The following is a 14,548-nucleotide window of genomic DNA, read 5'->3' on the forward strand; positions in this document are numbered from 1 at the left end:
GTCAGCATAGTTATGCTGTCTTAGCCTGAGTGAGAGCCAGAGGCACTGTATGCATTGTTCACCCATGTTAGTGTGAACTGGCAGTTTGCAATGCCCTTGTACCAAGGATGGTGTGTTTAGGCCTGGAGAAGCCTCCCCTAATACCTCCCAAAGGGTCCTGTCCCAGGCAGCCACCCGATTCTCATTCCTTACCCACTCTGGGCCTTCTGTGCAGGGAGGCTATGACAAGGGTGACCTGAAGTTCTTTCCTGCTCAGACAGCCTGGTTGTCTTCGTGAAGGTCAGCAATTCCCCTACCCCCCACTCAGGCCCACTGCTGAGCTACAGAGCTGCACTCCCAGAGGGTGGCCCTCCTGCAGCTTTTGAAGATTTGGGTACAAAGGAGCCTCAGGGCATGAATGACCATCATTTGTCCATGTGTTCATCTCTATGTCCAGCTTAGATTCCATGGGTCCTCATTTTAGAAACCTCCTTTAGCAGGAAACCCTGAACTCATCTGTCCTCAAGATCCCATCCAGCTCTAGGAATGCTGCTGGGGGCACTTGTATTACCTATGGCTGGGCGTCTCCCCACATCATTGACTGCCCTAGCTCCCCCTTGGCAACTCTTCTAAACCCGCCATGCTCCCCTCAAGCCCAAGCTAGAAAATTTGTCTCCCAAAACCCCATACTCATCTGCACTCCATCTCCCTCCTCAGGGCCTCCACATGCCATGCCACAAATGGTTCAGTCTCCTCCCTCACTCCCTCCATCCCTTTCTCCTGGATCAGTCCCCTTAATTCACCAACTACAGTTGACCCTCGAACAACACAGGTTTGAACTGCATGGGTCTACTTATACATGGATTTTTTTTCCAGTAAATATATCGGAAACTTTTTGGAGATTTGCAACAATCTGAAAAAGTTCACAGGCAAACCCTATGATTTTAATAACATCTTTTCTCTAGCTTACTTCATTGTAAGAATATAGTATGTGATACGTATAACAAACAAAATATGTGTTAATTAACTGCTTATGTTATCAGTAAAGCCTCCGGTCAGTAGCAGGCTATTCGTAGTTAAGTTTTGGGGGAGTCAAAAGTTATACACGGATTTTGTACTGCACAGGGGTTGTCTGTGTCTGTACTACACCTTTGTTCAAGGGTTAACTCTAATCCGTATTCCTTTGCTTGGGCTTCCATAACAAAGTACCCCACACTGGGTGGCTTAAACAATTTTTTTTTCTGCCCTTGTACTATAATTTATTTTTTTTATGGTGACATTGATTAACAAAATCAGCTGTACAATGTAACAATAAGACATATATATATATATTGCATTGTGTGTTTGCCTCCCATAGTTAGATTTCTTTCTGTCACCACATATTTGACTCCTTTTACCCCATCTATCTTTCCCCTCCCCGCAACAACAGAAATTTACTTCCTCACAGTTCTGGAGGCTGGAAGTTCAAGATCAGGGTGTCAGCAGGGTTGATTTCTCCAGAGCCCTCTCTCCTTGATTTGCAAACTTTCTTACTGCATCCTCATATAGCCCTTTCTTTGTCCGCCTCTCCCATTGAAAAAATCATGAGACCCCTAAGCGCCTCATTTCTATGGCCACCTCCTTTTCATGGCTTAGCTTCTGCAAGTCCACCCCTGTGTCAATTTCCTGATGCCAGGCCTCTCTAAAATGCCATCAAAACAGGTACTGCCAAACCCTAATGCCACACATTGCTAAACAGCGAACATTTCTAACCCCATTTGCTTGGGCAAGCTTGTCATAGTTTGGCACATCTGGTGTCAGCCCCCTCTGGCAGCTGCTCCTCCTCGCCTCCTTCCCACACAGTCTTTAAGGACTGGAATCTGAGGCCCCCTCCTTCTCATTCTCTCCCTCTCCTAGACAGCCTTACCCCTACCTCCCTGAGCCTCCATCTCACCCAATCTGTGAGTCTAAACCACATCCTTCACTCCACCTGGATGTCCCTACACCCCAAACCCTCCTTGTCCCAGACCAAATCTGTGATATTCTCACACCACCCACCTCACCTCACAATAATTCTGCTCTCCATCCAGCTGCACCAAGCCAACCCTGGGGGTCCCCCAGGTTCCACTCTCATTCAGACCCCCATGCAGCCCCTTACTGAGTGTGTCCACTGTACTCTGTCACAGCTGTCCCAGGCCAAGCTACTATCTTCTCTCTCCCTGCCTCCACTGTGTATCCCTTCCTCATCCTTCACACAGTGGCACAAGAGCTTTTTCTAGAATACCTTTCAAGAAGTAATATGAGGCAATGCTTGAGAGCATGGACACTCTGGACCAGACTGCCTGGGCCTGAATCTAGTTTCAAGCTGTGTGGCCTCAGGCAACTTACTAGACCTCTCTGGGCCTGTTTCCTTATCTATAAAGTGGGGAGGATAATAGTCTCTACTTCCTGAGATTGTAGCAGAGGTTGAATGAGTAGTGTGTAGCCTGGTAGTTCTCAGCACAGGCCTCATCATTTTCTCACTGTCGGCTCTTTCTTGGCTGAGTGACCTATCCTCTTTAAGACTGGGCCCTTCATCTGTAAAATGGGAATAGCAGTTCCCATCTTGCATGTTGTGAGAATCTAGTGATTTTATTAGAGGAAAGCATTCAGCACTGAGCCTGGCATATAGTAACACTTGGCAATGTTGGTTATTTTTATTTTCGAAATGAAAATCTGGTCACATTTCTGACAGCTTTTAAACCCCGCCATGCCCCCCGCCCCACTACTCTAGGGCTGGGGACCAAAGTTCCATCCCAGCCTCTATGGCCTCATGGGGCTGGTCCCTCCTGCCATCCTAGCTGCTTCTCACTCTACATGCCCCCGTCACTCTGCCTCTCTCACCCCTTGGCCTTTGCATCTGCTGTTCCATCTGCCTGAAACACCATTCCCTCTTCAATTCAATTAGCTCCCTCTTATCCTTCAGATCTCAGCTTAGGGTCATCAACTCAGGACAACCTTCCTGGCCTTCTGATGCCGTGTTTGCCTACCTGCATTGTGGCCTGGCCTTCATAGCTCTTCCCATAGCTGCAGTTTCTCCCTTTTTGGTTTGGCTCTTTGCTTAAAGTCTGTGTTCCCTGTGACATTGGGAGCTACATAAGGGCAGAGACCATGCCTGGTTATGCTCTGCTCTGACCCCACAGGTGCCCAGCACAGTGCCTGGCACATAAGTGCACAACCAGTATATGAGGCATAAATAAGAGACTTATTCCCTGATACCCCTCTGTGCCTGCTGTGGAGACTGAGGACCCTGAAGAGGAAGGGGGATCCTGAACCCACCAGAGAAAGGGCAGCTCAAGATGACTGGAGGGGTGGGGCACTACCTACATAGCCTGGGGGCAAGCCTCGGCCCCAGAGACCAGAAAGGGTCATGGGGGCAGGACCTGCTGCCAGCAGTCACCCAGACCACCTTCCCGCAGCAGATAGGAGTAGCAGCCTATAATACTGATGTCAGCAATAATAACAGTAACGGCACTTTATTACAGGCCAGGCACTGTGCCCAGCTATTTCTCTCTTAATGCTTCCATCAGCCCTGGGGGTAGAAGGCAATATTAGCACCTACACTTACAGATGAGAAGAACCAAGTGTAGAGGCTACACAATTTGCTGTGGTCTGATCCAAAACGGGAACCGGACCTGACCCAGAGTTCTGAGCCACCTGGCTCCATATCCCTCTGGGCTCCTCTAAGTGCCTTGGGCTCTCCTATAGCTACGTTCACCTCTCTGAGCTTCAGTCTCTTCATCTGAACAATGGGGCTTCAGAGCCTAAAGATGCCCACTGAGTGTGCCATAGGCCCCAGTCAAGCCTATTGGCCACTTGCCATGTTGGCCTCTCAATTATTTTCCTGGACAAACTCTAGGAGGCTAAAGATCCCCCAACTTGGGGCAGACAGGGGGTGTGACTGTGGGAGGTGTCCTTGAGCCCAAAACAACCCTGCCCTTTTCCCCTCCTCAGTTTCCTCAAATGTCACATGGAGCCTGGGGGTGGGTTTAGACCCTGCAGCCCTATCATTCTTCTGGGAGCTCTTCTGAAGGTATGTTCCCACTCACTCACTTTAATTCCTTTTTTCTGCGTTTTCATTTTTTCGTTTTAAATGTTACATTTTTGTTCATTTGAATCAAATGTATTCATGTTTTAAAACTCAAACCACAGATGTATAGCAAGATAACCACTTTGATCAATTTATTGTGTATCTTTCTACTATTTCTACATGTAAATAAAAGGAAATGCAAATTTACATTCTTACACACACACACACACACACACACACACGCACACACACACTCTTCATACAAAAAGACAAGCCTAGGTATATATTATAGACAATACACCGCTCTGTGCCCTGTTCTGTTTATTAGCAGATCCTGGGGATCTTCCCTATCAATACACAGAGATCTTTCATGTTTTTTATCATAGCTGTGTAGTACACTGTGGAATGTACCATGGTGAATTGTAGCAATGAGTAATTTGGTATGTAGGCCATTCCCTGTGTACATGAGGCTCTGTAGGATACATTCCCAGCAATGGGCTCCTTCCGCCCTCCTTTGCTCCTTTTTTTAAAGAATAGCTTTATTGAGATATAATCCACACACCATACAGTTCACTCACTAAAGCATGTATGATGCAGTGGGTTTTGGTATGTTCACAGGGACACACACCCTGTGACCACCACAGTCCTTTCTTCCCTGAACTCTCTTCCATCAGGCTGTTAACCCCCTTTCCCCCTTTACTCTACTGGACCCCCCGCCCCACCCCTGCTTGTCGTTCTATGTAGCTGCTTCCAATGGTCGGCTGTCCTTAATTAACCTACCCATGTGCCCATTTGCTGCAGCTGCCCTGTCCTACTCTTCAGCCACTTGCCACCCCCTTGGGCCCCAAACAGTGCTCATTCCTTGGGTCTCTCCGCTATCTGCACTCATTCCCTGGTGTCATCCTTCAGAACTATGGTTTCAACACCACATAAGTGCCACTGACTCCCTAACTGATGTTGTCAGCCCTGAGCTCTATGATGCCTCCTCCCCAACTCCCTGGCTGTGCCCAAGAGACGTCTGAAACCAACATATCTAAAGCTGACATACTGGCTTTGCCCACAGCCATCCTCATCTCAGATATGGCCTCTCCATCCTTGCCCTTGTTAAATAAGGATATCTTGGAGATACTTATGACTCCCCTATAAATCCTGTTGGCTCTACCTGCAAGATAATCAGGATCTCACCACTTCTCTCCATCTCCACTGCCCCCAGCATGGTTCAGGCCCCCTGCAACAGCCAGAGAGATCCTGTGAAGACTGAGATCCAATCCCATCCCATCTCTGCCCAAACCCTCCCATGGCTCTGGCTTCACATGCAAAGCCAAGTCCTTACTATGGCCCACAAAGCCCTATATGCCTAGCCCCAACTTCTGGCTTCACCTCCTACCTTTGCCCCTAAATTGTACTCCTGTCACCCTGGCCTCGCTCTTCCTCCATCATATCAGGACCATGTGCTTCCCCCAGGACCCCCTCCCTCTCCTCCTACAGCTTTTGACCCCAGTGTCACTTCCCAGCAGGTCATCCCTAACCTTATTTAATGTTGCACACATCTACTTCTTCACGCCTCTTCTCTGCTTTATTACAATCCCAGCACTTATTGCCACCTAACCAATTACATCTTCAATTACATCTTTTACTTATTTTCCTGGTTTGTTGATAACCCCCCCCCCATACATGTAAACTCCACAAGGGTAGAGTTTTTATCTGTTTTATTCTTAGCTGTATCCCCCATGCTTAGACAAAGCCAGATGCACAGCAGGCTTTCAAAAAATAACTTCTGAATTAATAAATGAATAACCAAGCAAATGTATATTGGCTATAGGACCCTGAGGGTCAGGGTCCAGGCCGACTGAGGAATCCAATTTCCCTCCCACATGATGGCCCAAGTATCCAGGAGTCCAGCAGGCAGGAGGGTGTAGCAGGAAGGACTTTGGACCCACCAAGGCCTTGGTCTGAGCCCAGTTCTACCCTCCCAAGCTGGGTGATCTTGAACAAGTCACTTTACCTCTGAGACTGTTTTCTTATCTGGAGAATGGAGATGGGGCCTCCATCTCATGAGAACCTCATGAGATAATAGTGGCTGGGACCTCAATTTGGAAATCAGCTCCAGGAGGGAAAGGGGTGGCTGTTGGCATTTCTGGGCTCAGATAGAATGACCCCCTACCCTCTGTTTTTCCTCAAGCGGGGAGCAGGCACAGCCCAGAACAAAGCAGGAGAATGGGTAGTATAGAAGGTGATGTGGAGAGTGGACATCCCCTCAAAATTCCACCCTGCTCAAGGCCCAGTTCTTGCATGACCCCCACCTCACCCTGGAAGCCACCTGATTGCTCCAGTTTCCATCAAGTTCCCTTCCACTCCCTGGGGTTGCCTGAAATAGGTACCACTAGCCCCTGGCACGACCCCCTTCCTGAATTACTGGGCACCTGACTGGCTTTCAGTGAATCTTGGGGGAGGAACAGAGACAAGAGAAAAAAAAAAAAAGCGAATAGGCAGAAGAAGTGAGGAGATGGGGAGAAAGAGACCTTGCTCACTCGCAGATTCACCTCTCGGTTCCTCGCCTCTTGTCTGAGAAAGGCCTCTCACTGTCTCCATTTCATAGCTGAGCAAGCTGAGGCTCTGAAACCGCTCGAAGGCATGGAGTCAACAAGTGGCAAAACCAGAGCTAGAACCTCTCTGCCCTGGGTTCTCCTATGCAAAACCTTAAAGGACCAATTTGCTTTGGGACCCGAAGACTAAACAGAAGTTCAGTGATATTAGCTGGAGGTCTGTCTTCAACCACCCTGGGCCCTGTGTGTCCTGATCCTTGATCCTTGGAGAGAGGGAGAGGGAGAGGTGGAGAGGGGAAGAGTGGGAGGGAGAGGAGAAAGAAGCCACAGCTCCTACCTCTTACAGTGCAGATTCTCAAAAGTGGACTGGTCACTGACCAGACAGTGGTCATATGGCCTTGTGTCAAGTGTCCACTCTGGAGCAATCAGCTGTAACCAGAGAGGGAGGGGTCCACTTGGCCAATGACTTCTTAGCAAGGGCAGAAACCGGGAGGAGAGGCCAAGAACCTCAGATATGAGCCACACATGTAGCATCTCCAGCCACTTACGTTTCTCAACAGTTCCATCAAGTCTTGGTTTCTCCTTGTGAAGAAGACAGGGCACAGCTTATCACTCCCATCCTACAGATGAAGAAACTGAGGCCCAGAGGGGGCAAGGGCTTTCCTGAGGCCATACAGCCAGTCAGTGGCAGAGCCGAGGATCAGAGCCAGGCCTGACCCATCCTCTGTTTCTGCTCCCCCAGCCCCCTGGCATATGGTCTCACAAGGCCTTGCTGAAGTTCCACTGAAATGCCCCCACCTTGCCCTGCCTTCTGAGCTGGCAGCCTGGTTCTCAATGCATTATTCATGCTCCCGAGAGCCCGCCAGCTCCAGTTACACTGACCAAAACCCTGGGCACCTGCCCTTTTCACTCCCCTCTACCCTCTCCCAGGACCTGGAGGGTCCAAGGTTCCCCTCCAAGGCAACTATGTGGGTTTTAAACGTCCTACCCTGGCTCAGGAGACGTAGCTCCACTTCCTGCACAGACAGATGTGCTGGGTGGTTTAGGGCAGGTGGTTTCCCCTCTCTGGGGGTCAGTGTCTTCCTCTGTGAAGTGGCAGTGACCCAAGCACTCATTTTGGTGGGCTAAACTGGCTGAGGCACAGGGAGGGCTTGATCCAGGGTGGTCCTCGCTGTGACTTTAGAGCCAAGATGGTCACCCTCAGCATAGTCCTCAACCAGGTTTCCCCTGCTCTCGGGTAAATAACACCCACGCACTTTCCACTACTGCTTGAGAGTGAAACCCAATGCGGTGTCTGAAGGAGATGAATTATGGATCCGTCCTCTCGGAATCCTGGTCCCAGCCAGAAGCAGCTTAGCCGTTCCTCCCCAAGCCACCCAGTCCTGGCAGCTCATAACTAGAGTCTGCGTGTGCCACCACAGGCAGGAGACCCGGGACGTCCCCTTGTCTCCAAGTCCCTGAGCTTGTGACACTGGCCCCAGCCCAGTGAGTAGGCTGTCACCATGGCGAAGGAGGAAGATGATGATAAGAAAGCCAAGAAAGGGAAGAAGGGGAAGAAGGCTCCAGAGCCGGAGAAGCCTAAACGGAGCCTGAAGGGGACTTCGCGGCTGTTCATGGGCTTCCGCGATCGCACACCCAAGATCTCCAAGAAGGGCCAGTTCCGCAGCGCCTCAGCCTTCTTCTGGGGCCTCCACACCGGCCCACAGAAGACCAAACGCAAGAAGAAGGCACGCACTGTGCTCAAGTCGACGTCGAAGCTCATGACGCAGATGCGCATGGGCAAGAAGAAGCGTGCGATGAAAGGCAAGAAGCCGTCCTTCATGGTCATCCGCTTCCCCGGACGTCGCGGATACGGCCGCCTCAGGCCGCGCGCCCAGTCACTCAGCAAGGCTTCCACAGCCATCAACTGGCTTACCAAGAAGTTCCTCATCAAGAAGGCCGAGGAGTCTGGCAGCGAGCGGGCCACAATGGATGCCTGGCTCAACCGCTCTGGCTCCCGTGTGGGCTCCCGCAAGCTGCCCTTCCCATCAGGTGCTGAGATCCTACGGCCCGGAGGCCGCCTGCGAAGGTTCCCCCGCAGCCGCAGCATCTATGCGTCGGGAGAGCCCGTGGGTTTCCTGCCCTTCGAGGATGAGGCCCCCTTTCGGCACGCGGGCTCCCGCAAGTCATTGTACGGGCTCGAGGGCTTTCAAGACCTTGGCGAGTACTATGATTACCATCGCGAGGGCGACGATTACTACGACCGGCAGTCGCTCTATCAGTACGAGGAAGAGCAAGAGCCCTATCTAGCCGCCTACGGTCCCTACAGCCCGGCCTGGCCACCCTACGGAGACCATCTCCATAGGTATTCGCTCGAGGACCACTATGACTACTACCACCCTGACTATTATGGTGGCTCCTACTATCCCACATCCACCTACGGCTACGGCTATGACGATTACGAGCCCCCTTACGCGCCCCCAGGGGGGTACACGTCTCCCTACAGCTACTATGATGGCTATGGCTACGAGGGCGAGCCGTACCCATACAGCTACTACCTGGACCCTTTTGCACCTTATGAAGCACCATACCCACCCTACCACCTCCAGTACAACCTTCCATATGATGTACCTGCTTTTGATTCTTATGGAGTGCCCTATGCTGCTCCCTACAGCGTCCCTTATGCAGAAGGCATCTATGCAGGTGGGGACCAGGCCATCTATCCCCCCGAAGTGCCCTACCTTTATCCAGAGGAGTCGACCTTCGAGTACCCGTGGGTGCCGCCACCCATCCTTTCGCCCCACAATCCTTATGCCCATCCCATGGATGACATTGCAGAGCTGGAGGAGCCAGAGGAGGCAGCTAGGGAGCGGCAGGGCACCTCCTTCCGCCTACCCAGCGCCGCCTTCTTCGAGCAGCAAGGCATGGATAAACCTGCCAGGTCCAAGCTCTCCCTTATCCGCAAGTTCCGCCTTTTCCCGCGGCCCCAGGTGAAGCTGTTTGGGAAGGAGAAGCTGGAAGTGCCCCTCCCCCCCTCCCTGGATATCCCCCTGCCCTTGGGAGATGCAGAGGAGGATGAGGAAGAGGAGGAAATGCTTCAGGTGCCCACCGGGCCCTATGGCCACCCTTTCTGGGGCTTTCTCACACCGCGCCAGCGCAACCTCCAGCGTGCGCTATCAGCCTTCGGCGCCCACCGCGCCCACCGTGGCCTGGGCTTCAGCCCTGAGTTTGGCCGTCCTCCACCTCGCCCGGCCACCTCGCTGGCCCGCTTTCTCAAAAAGACGCTGTCGGAAAAGAAGCCGGTCCCGCGGCTCAGGGGCAGCCAGAAGGCCCGGCTGGGGGGCTCAGCAGTCAGGGAGGCGGCCTATAAGCGCTTTGGCTACAAGCTGGCTGGCATGGATCCCGACCGGCCCAGCACCCCCATCGTGCTGAGGAGGGCCCAGGCGCGCGCGTGCAACAACAACAACTCACACTGTGCGCCCACACGGCCTGCCCACTGGAGTGCGCTGATCTCCCCTCCCGCGCCGCAACAGCCCCCCAGCCTCAGACCCCCGCCCAACGCCCCCTTCTCCTCTGCCCTCTCGGGCCTGCCCCGACCAGCCTCGCCCTATGGCTCACTCCGCCGCCACCCACCACCCTGGGCTGCCCCGGCCCACGTGCCGCTCACACCACAGGACAGCTGGTGGGCCTTTGTGGAGGCCCCTTGCGTGAGCCCTGAGGTGCCCCCTGACCTGCTGGCCTTCTCTGGACCTCGGCCACTTTTCCGGGGCTCCCACCGAAGAGGGGCGCCCTTTGGCTTCCCTGGGCCGTCCCCACCGGCGTCGCGTAGGCGGGTCTGGCCGTCTCCCCAGCCCTCTCTGAGGAGCCTGCCGGGCCTAGGCTACCGCTCCCCTATGGGGCCCGGGTCCCCTCAGCCTTCCATTCGCTCCGGCCCCTTTCAGCCGCCTTTCTCTCCCCCACTCCGGCGTTTCCGCTCACTGCGAGAGCCCCTGACCCCACGCCGAGTCTCTGGGCGTCTGGGCGCACCCCGTTGTTCACCCACGCTTGGCGACTCGCAGCAGCCCTCACCACCCCCTCTGCTGGGCCCCAGCCCGAGAAGCTGCTCGCTCAACCTGCCCTCACGCCTCCCACACACGTGGCGCCGTCTCAGCGAACCTCCCACCAGAGCTGTGAAACCCAGAGTGCGCCAGCCCTTCCACCGACCAACGAGCCCTGGGCCTTGGCAGGCAGCAGTGGCTGCAGCTGCGGTTACCCCTGATCCCCAGGAAAGCCAGCGTGAGTCTGAGGATGCCGAGACACCCTGGACAGTACCCCCGCTGGTCCCCAGCTGGGACGTGGACATGCCTCCCACTCAGCGCTCACCCTCACCCTGGCCGGGAGGTGCTATCAGCCGCCAGGGCTTTTCCAGGCCACCCCCTATACCTGAAAACCCTGTGCCAGCCCCTGCCTCTCAGCTGGAGGACCCAGCCTCTGACTTCACCAGTGTCTTCCTGGGTAGACACCATGACCTGGGGCCTGGACAGCTGGCCAAATCAGCCAGCCCTGGCCCTGAGCAACCCGAAGAAGAGGCTCCCTGGGGGGACCACCAGCCACCAGCAGAGCCCGAGCCCCCAACCCAAGTGCTCCCCCAAAAGTCCCCCCCAGAGCGGAAGGCACTAAGGCTCAGCCTCTCCCACCCACTGGCTGCATGTGACCAGATGAGGTCTGCATGGCCACCATGGCGCCGCTGGGGGACGCTAACCAGTGCCCCAGCTTCCTTGGCACCCACTGGGATCCCAGGGGCCCTGCCCAAGGCAGGTGTGCAGCACCAAGCAGGTCCTGGGCGTTTTGCTGTGGTTATGCCTCGGGTGCAAAAGTTGAACTCTTTCCAGCCAGTTGGTCCTGCCACCCAGCAGCCCCCTACCCAGCTGACCCAAGATCCAGAATCCAGCTTCAAGCCAAGAGCCTGGAGTCTGCTCTGGTCCTGCCTCTGGCTGCCAGCAAAGACCCACAAACCCTGGCCACAAGTACATGCCTACCCCCAATCCTGCCGCCTGGACTCTGGAGCTGCCTGTCTGTCCCATGGGGGCCCCTGGGAAGAAGTTGGCCCCAAGAGCTGGTGGAGCAAGGTATGGGCACAGGTCAGAGGGAGGGCTTGGGGGTTGTGTCCTGGGAAACAGGCAGAAGACAGCCTCAGGACCTTGGTGAGCTGCTGCCTGTATGGGCCTCAGTCTTCCCATCTGTAACTTAGGGAGAACAATTCCAGGCTCCCCAAGCCTCTGGAGGATTTAACAAGCGGATGCCTAGGCACAGAACGGAGGCACCAGAAACTCCTCCCAGGTCACTTTGGGAAAGGGATCTTGTCCTAGCTTGGGTTCTGAGCAGCCCTGTCCTGGTCCAGTCTGGATGGCATGTTGACCCCTTCCTACCCCTCAGAGATTTTGGCTGAGTACAGAATTGCAGTACTTGACTATCCACCCTGTCCCATCCCACATTAAAGGCCATGCTGTTCCTCTTGCCTCCTCCTGACCTTCCCCTCAATTGGAGTCCTTTCTCCTGGGTTCCTGCTTAATGGCAGTCTCCTGAGCTGGAGGATTCTGGACTATCTAAGGTTAGGGACTCAGGAACCAAACTTCCAGCCTCTTCATTGCACTGTGGGGAAACAGAAACCCAGAAGGTCACAGTGCATCAGGACTGAGCCAGGAATCTGGCCACCTGTGGGATATTGGGCAAGCAGCTTGTCTGAGGGGTGCCAAGCCTGTGCCTGGCTGCCATGTTAGTGGTGGAATGCGAGTCTGACTCTGAGTGGCCATCTGCGAAGGGGGGTGGTCACCGGAGCCTCCCCCGGGATGCCTAGGGTGGGCGGGGCATACAGAGGCAACAGGCGTTTCTCAGCCTATGCAGACGGTGCCCCGTGGAGCGGGCAGCCAGCTGGCTTGGCAATGGCAACAGGGGCAGCTTGGCTGCTGGGGGGGCCTTGGCCCCGGCGGCGGGTACCCCAGGCCGTGTGGGCCGCAGCGTTGCGGGAGCGGGCAGCAGGGCGCCCTGGGGTGAGGGGCAAGGATGCCTGGGCTCTCCTCACCCTGGAATACGTGAGTGGTTGAATTATTCAGGGTTTGTGGCCACTGGTACACATGGGTAGACGGGTGGGCAGGAGGCCAGGGCCTCAGGGTGATACTCACTGTGGCCTACTTAGTCCTCAGGGCTCCCTTCTGGTGTCCCCTTTCGTCACCTGCTTAGGGAGGGGTTTGGGATGGATCTGAGAAGCTGGAAAGGTAAGGCACACACGTGCACTTGCAGTCATGTGAGTCACGCGCAGGCTTGTGTGCCTGGGATGTATGCATGGGTATACTACAGCCAAACAAGGAAAGCATGTGTCTGTGCTGCAAGGTCTGAGGAGCTGTGGCATCCATGGGGTCATGTGCACATGTAGTCAGGCACAAAGGAGACCCGGCAGCCAAAGATGGTATCAAGACTTCCATGTTGAGCCCCCCAGGTATGGGGACAGCCCCAGACGTCTATGCACACAAGAACATGTCAAATGGACTTTGAAAGCATATGCCTCCAGCTAAGTACCATGAGCTTTAACACATGTCCACAGGCATCTTGCAAAACCACAGCTGTGCATGGGAGTTGTATGAGCAGCAAATGCCATTGCATGTAGGTCTGTGCTTCTGGGTCTACATGATTGCCCTGGCCTAGGCACAGGGTTATGGCGTGGAATGGGACAGTATTGGTCTTGAACTTGCTGGAGGTCCCATGCACCAAGATATGAATGTTCATCGAGTTGTCACATAAGCAAAGATTTGGGATCCATTCGGAAAAGGGAGAATACTGAGAGAGCATGGGAACACATGGGCATAGGGCAGCTGTGTGTCTCTGTGAGTAAGAGCTACATGCAGGCTCCACAGGCCATAGCATTCTAAGGCAAGAAAGCCCACAGGACCTACCTGACCTGGACTTTTCCCTCCTTCACAACAGGAGCAGGCAACAGTGTGCCCAAGCTAGGGGGCCGTTCATGGAAACCCTCTAACTGGGTAACCATAAACTCTCTCTCTCACAGATGCACTCCATTCGCAACCTGCCATCCACACGGTTCCGTGAACAGCTCCGGGAAGATGGTGTGGAGGACATGACACAGCTGGAGTGAGTAGGCAGGGTGGCAGAGTCAGTGACGGGTCACAGAAGAGTTACCACCACACTCCAGGGCGGAGCAGTCCTCCTACCAGGGGCGCCTCTCACTTCCTGGAACACTTTCGGAGCCTCAATTTCTTCTGCAAAGTCATGTAGTGTCACAAAAGCCAAATGTGTGCATAGTATCTCTGTGAGTCAGACAGGCCTGAGTTCGCGCAGCCCTACCACTTACCAGCTGGGGGACCCTGGGTAAACCACTTTGCTCTATGTGCCTCAGTTTCTCATCTATAAGAGGGGGATGGTACGGCTGTTATTATGAGGATGCTGGCACATTGGAGGTACCCTAAAAATGAGGGTTATGCTGGTCAATATCATTATCTAATCATGGTGACCTCATATCTGCTAGCTAAGAGCATCTCCAACCAGTGAGGTAGGGACAGTGATTATCATACCAATTGGATAAGTGAAGAAACTGAGGCACAGAAAGTTTAAGCGACTTCCCAAGACCTCAGAGACAGGACTTGAACTCAGGCCTTTCTGACCAAGGCCTGCACTGAGGGAAAGAGGGCCCTGACTATATCTATCTCCCTGCCCTCCCAGAGACCTCCAGGAGGCCACCGTGCTGTCCAACCTCAAGACCAGATTTGAACGGAACCTTATCTATGTGAGTCCTGGGGCTGGCGCTGCCCTGGGCTCAGGTCTGGCAGGCAGCCGCCTCCTGGGGCCCTGGTAGGAGGCATAGACTTCTGCTGGGTCACAGACTTGTGACCTCTGGTTTCAATTCTGGGGTTTCTATTATATAAGCATAACCTACTGAAGCTTGGAGCTCTGAAATCCAAGGTTCTAAAGATAGAGTCTTAGAGTGGTGGGTGCCAGGGCAGAG

General features: G+C 54.0%; 1 protein-coding gene across 1 annotated transcript in view; it reads left to right on the forward strand.

Moving 5' to 3' along the window:
• Positions 1–5,662: 5,662 nt before the first annotated feature.
• MYO15A (myosin XVA) overlaps positions 5,663–14,548 on the forward strand; it is a 55,016-nt gene continuing 46,130 nt past the window's right edge. Inside the window, exons 1-3 of the mRNA XM_016145201.2 lie at positions 5,663–11,660; positions 13,595–13,677; positions 14,266–14,329. Coding sequence (XP_016000687.2) covers positions 8,076–11,660; positions 13,595–13,677; positions 14,266–14,329 — 3,732 coding nt within the window. The 5' untranslated portion in view covers positions 5,663–8,075. The remainder of the gene's footprint in view (positions 11,661–13,594; positions 13,678–14,265; positions 14,330–14,548) is intronic.

The sequence above is a fragment of the Rousettus aegyptiacus genome, unplaced genomic scaffold (assembly GCF_014176215.1).
Source record: "Rousettus aegyptiacus isolate mRouAeg1 unplaced genomic scaffold, mRouAeg1.p scaffold_m13_p_6, whole genome shotgun sequence".
NCBI lineage: Eukaryota > Metazoa > Chordata > Mammalia > Chiroptera > Pteropodidae > Rousettus > Rousettus aegyptiacus.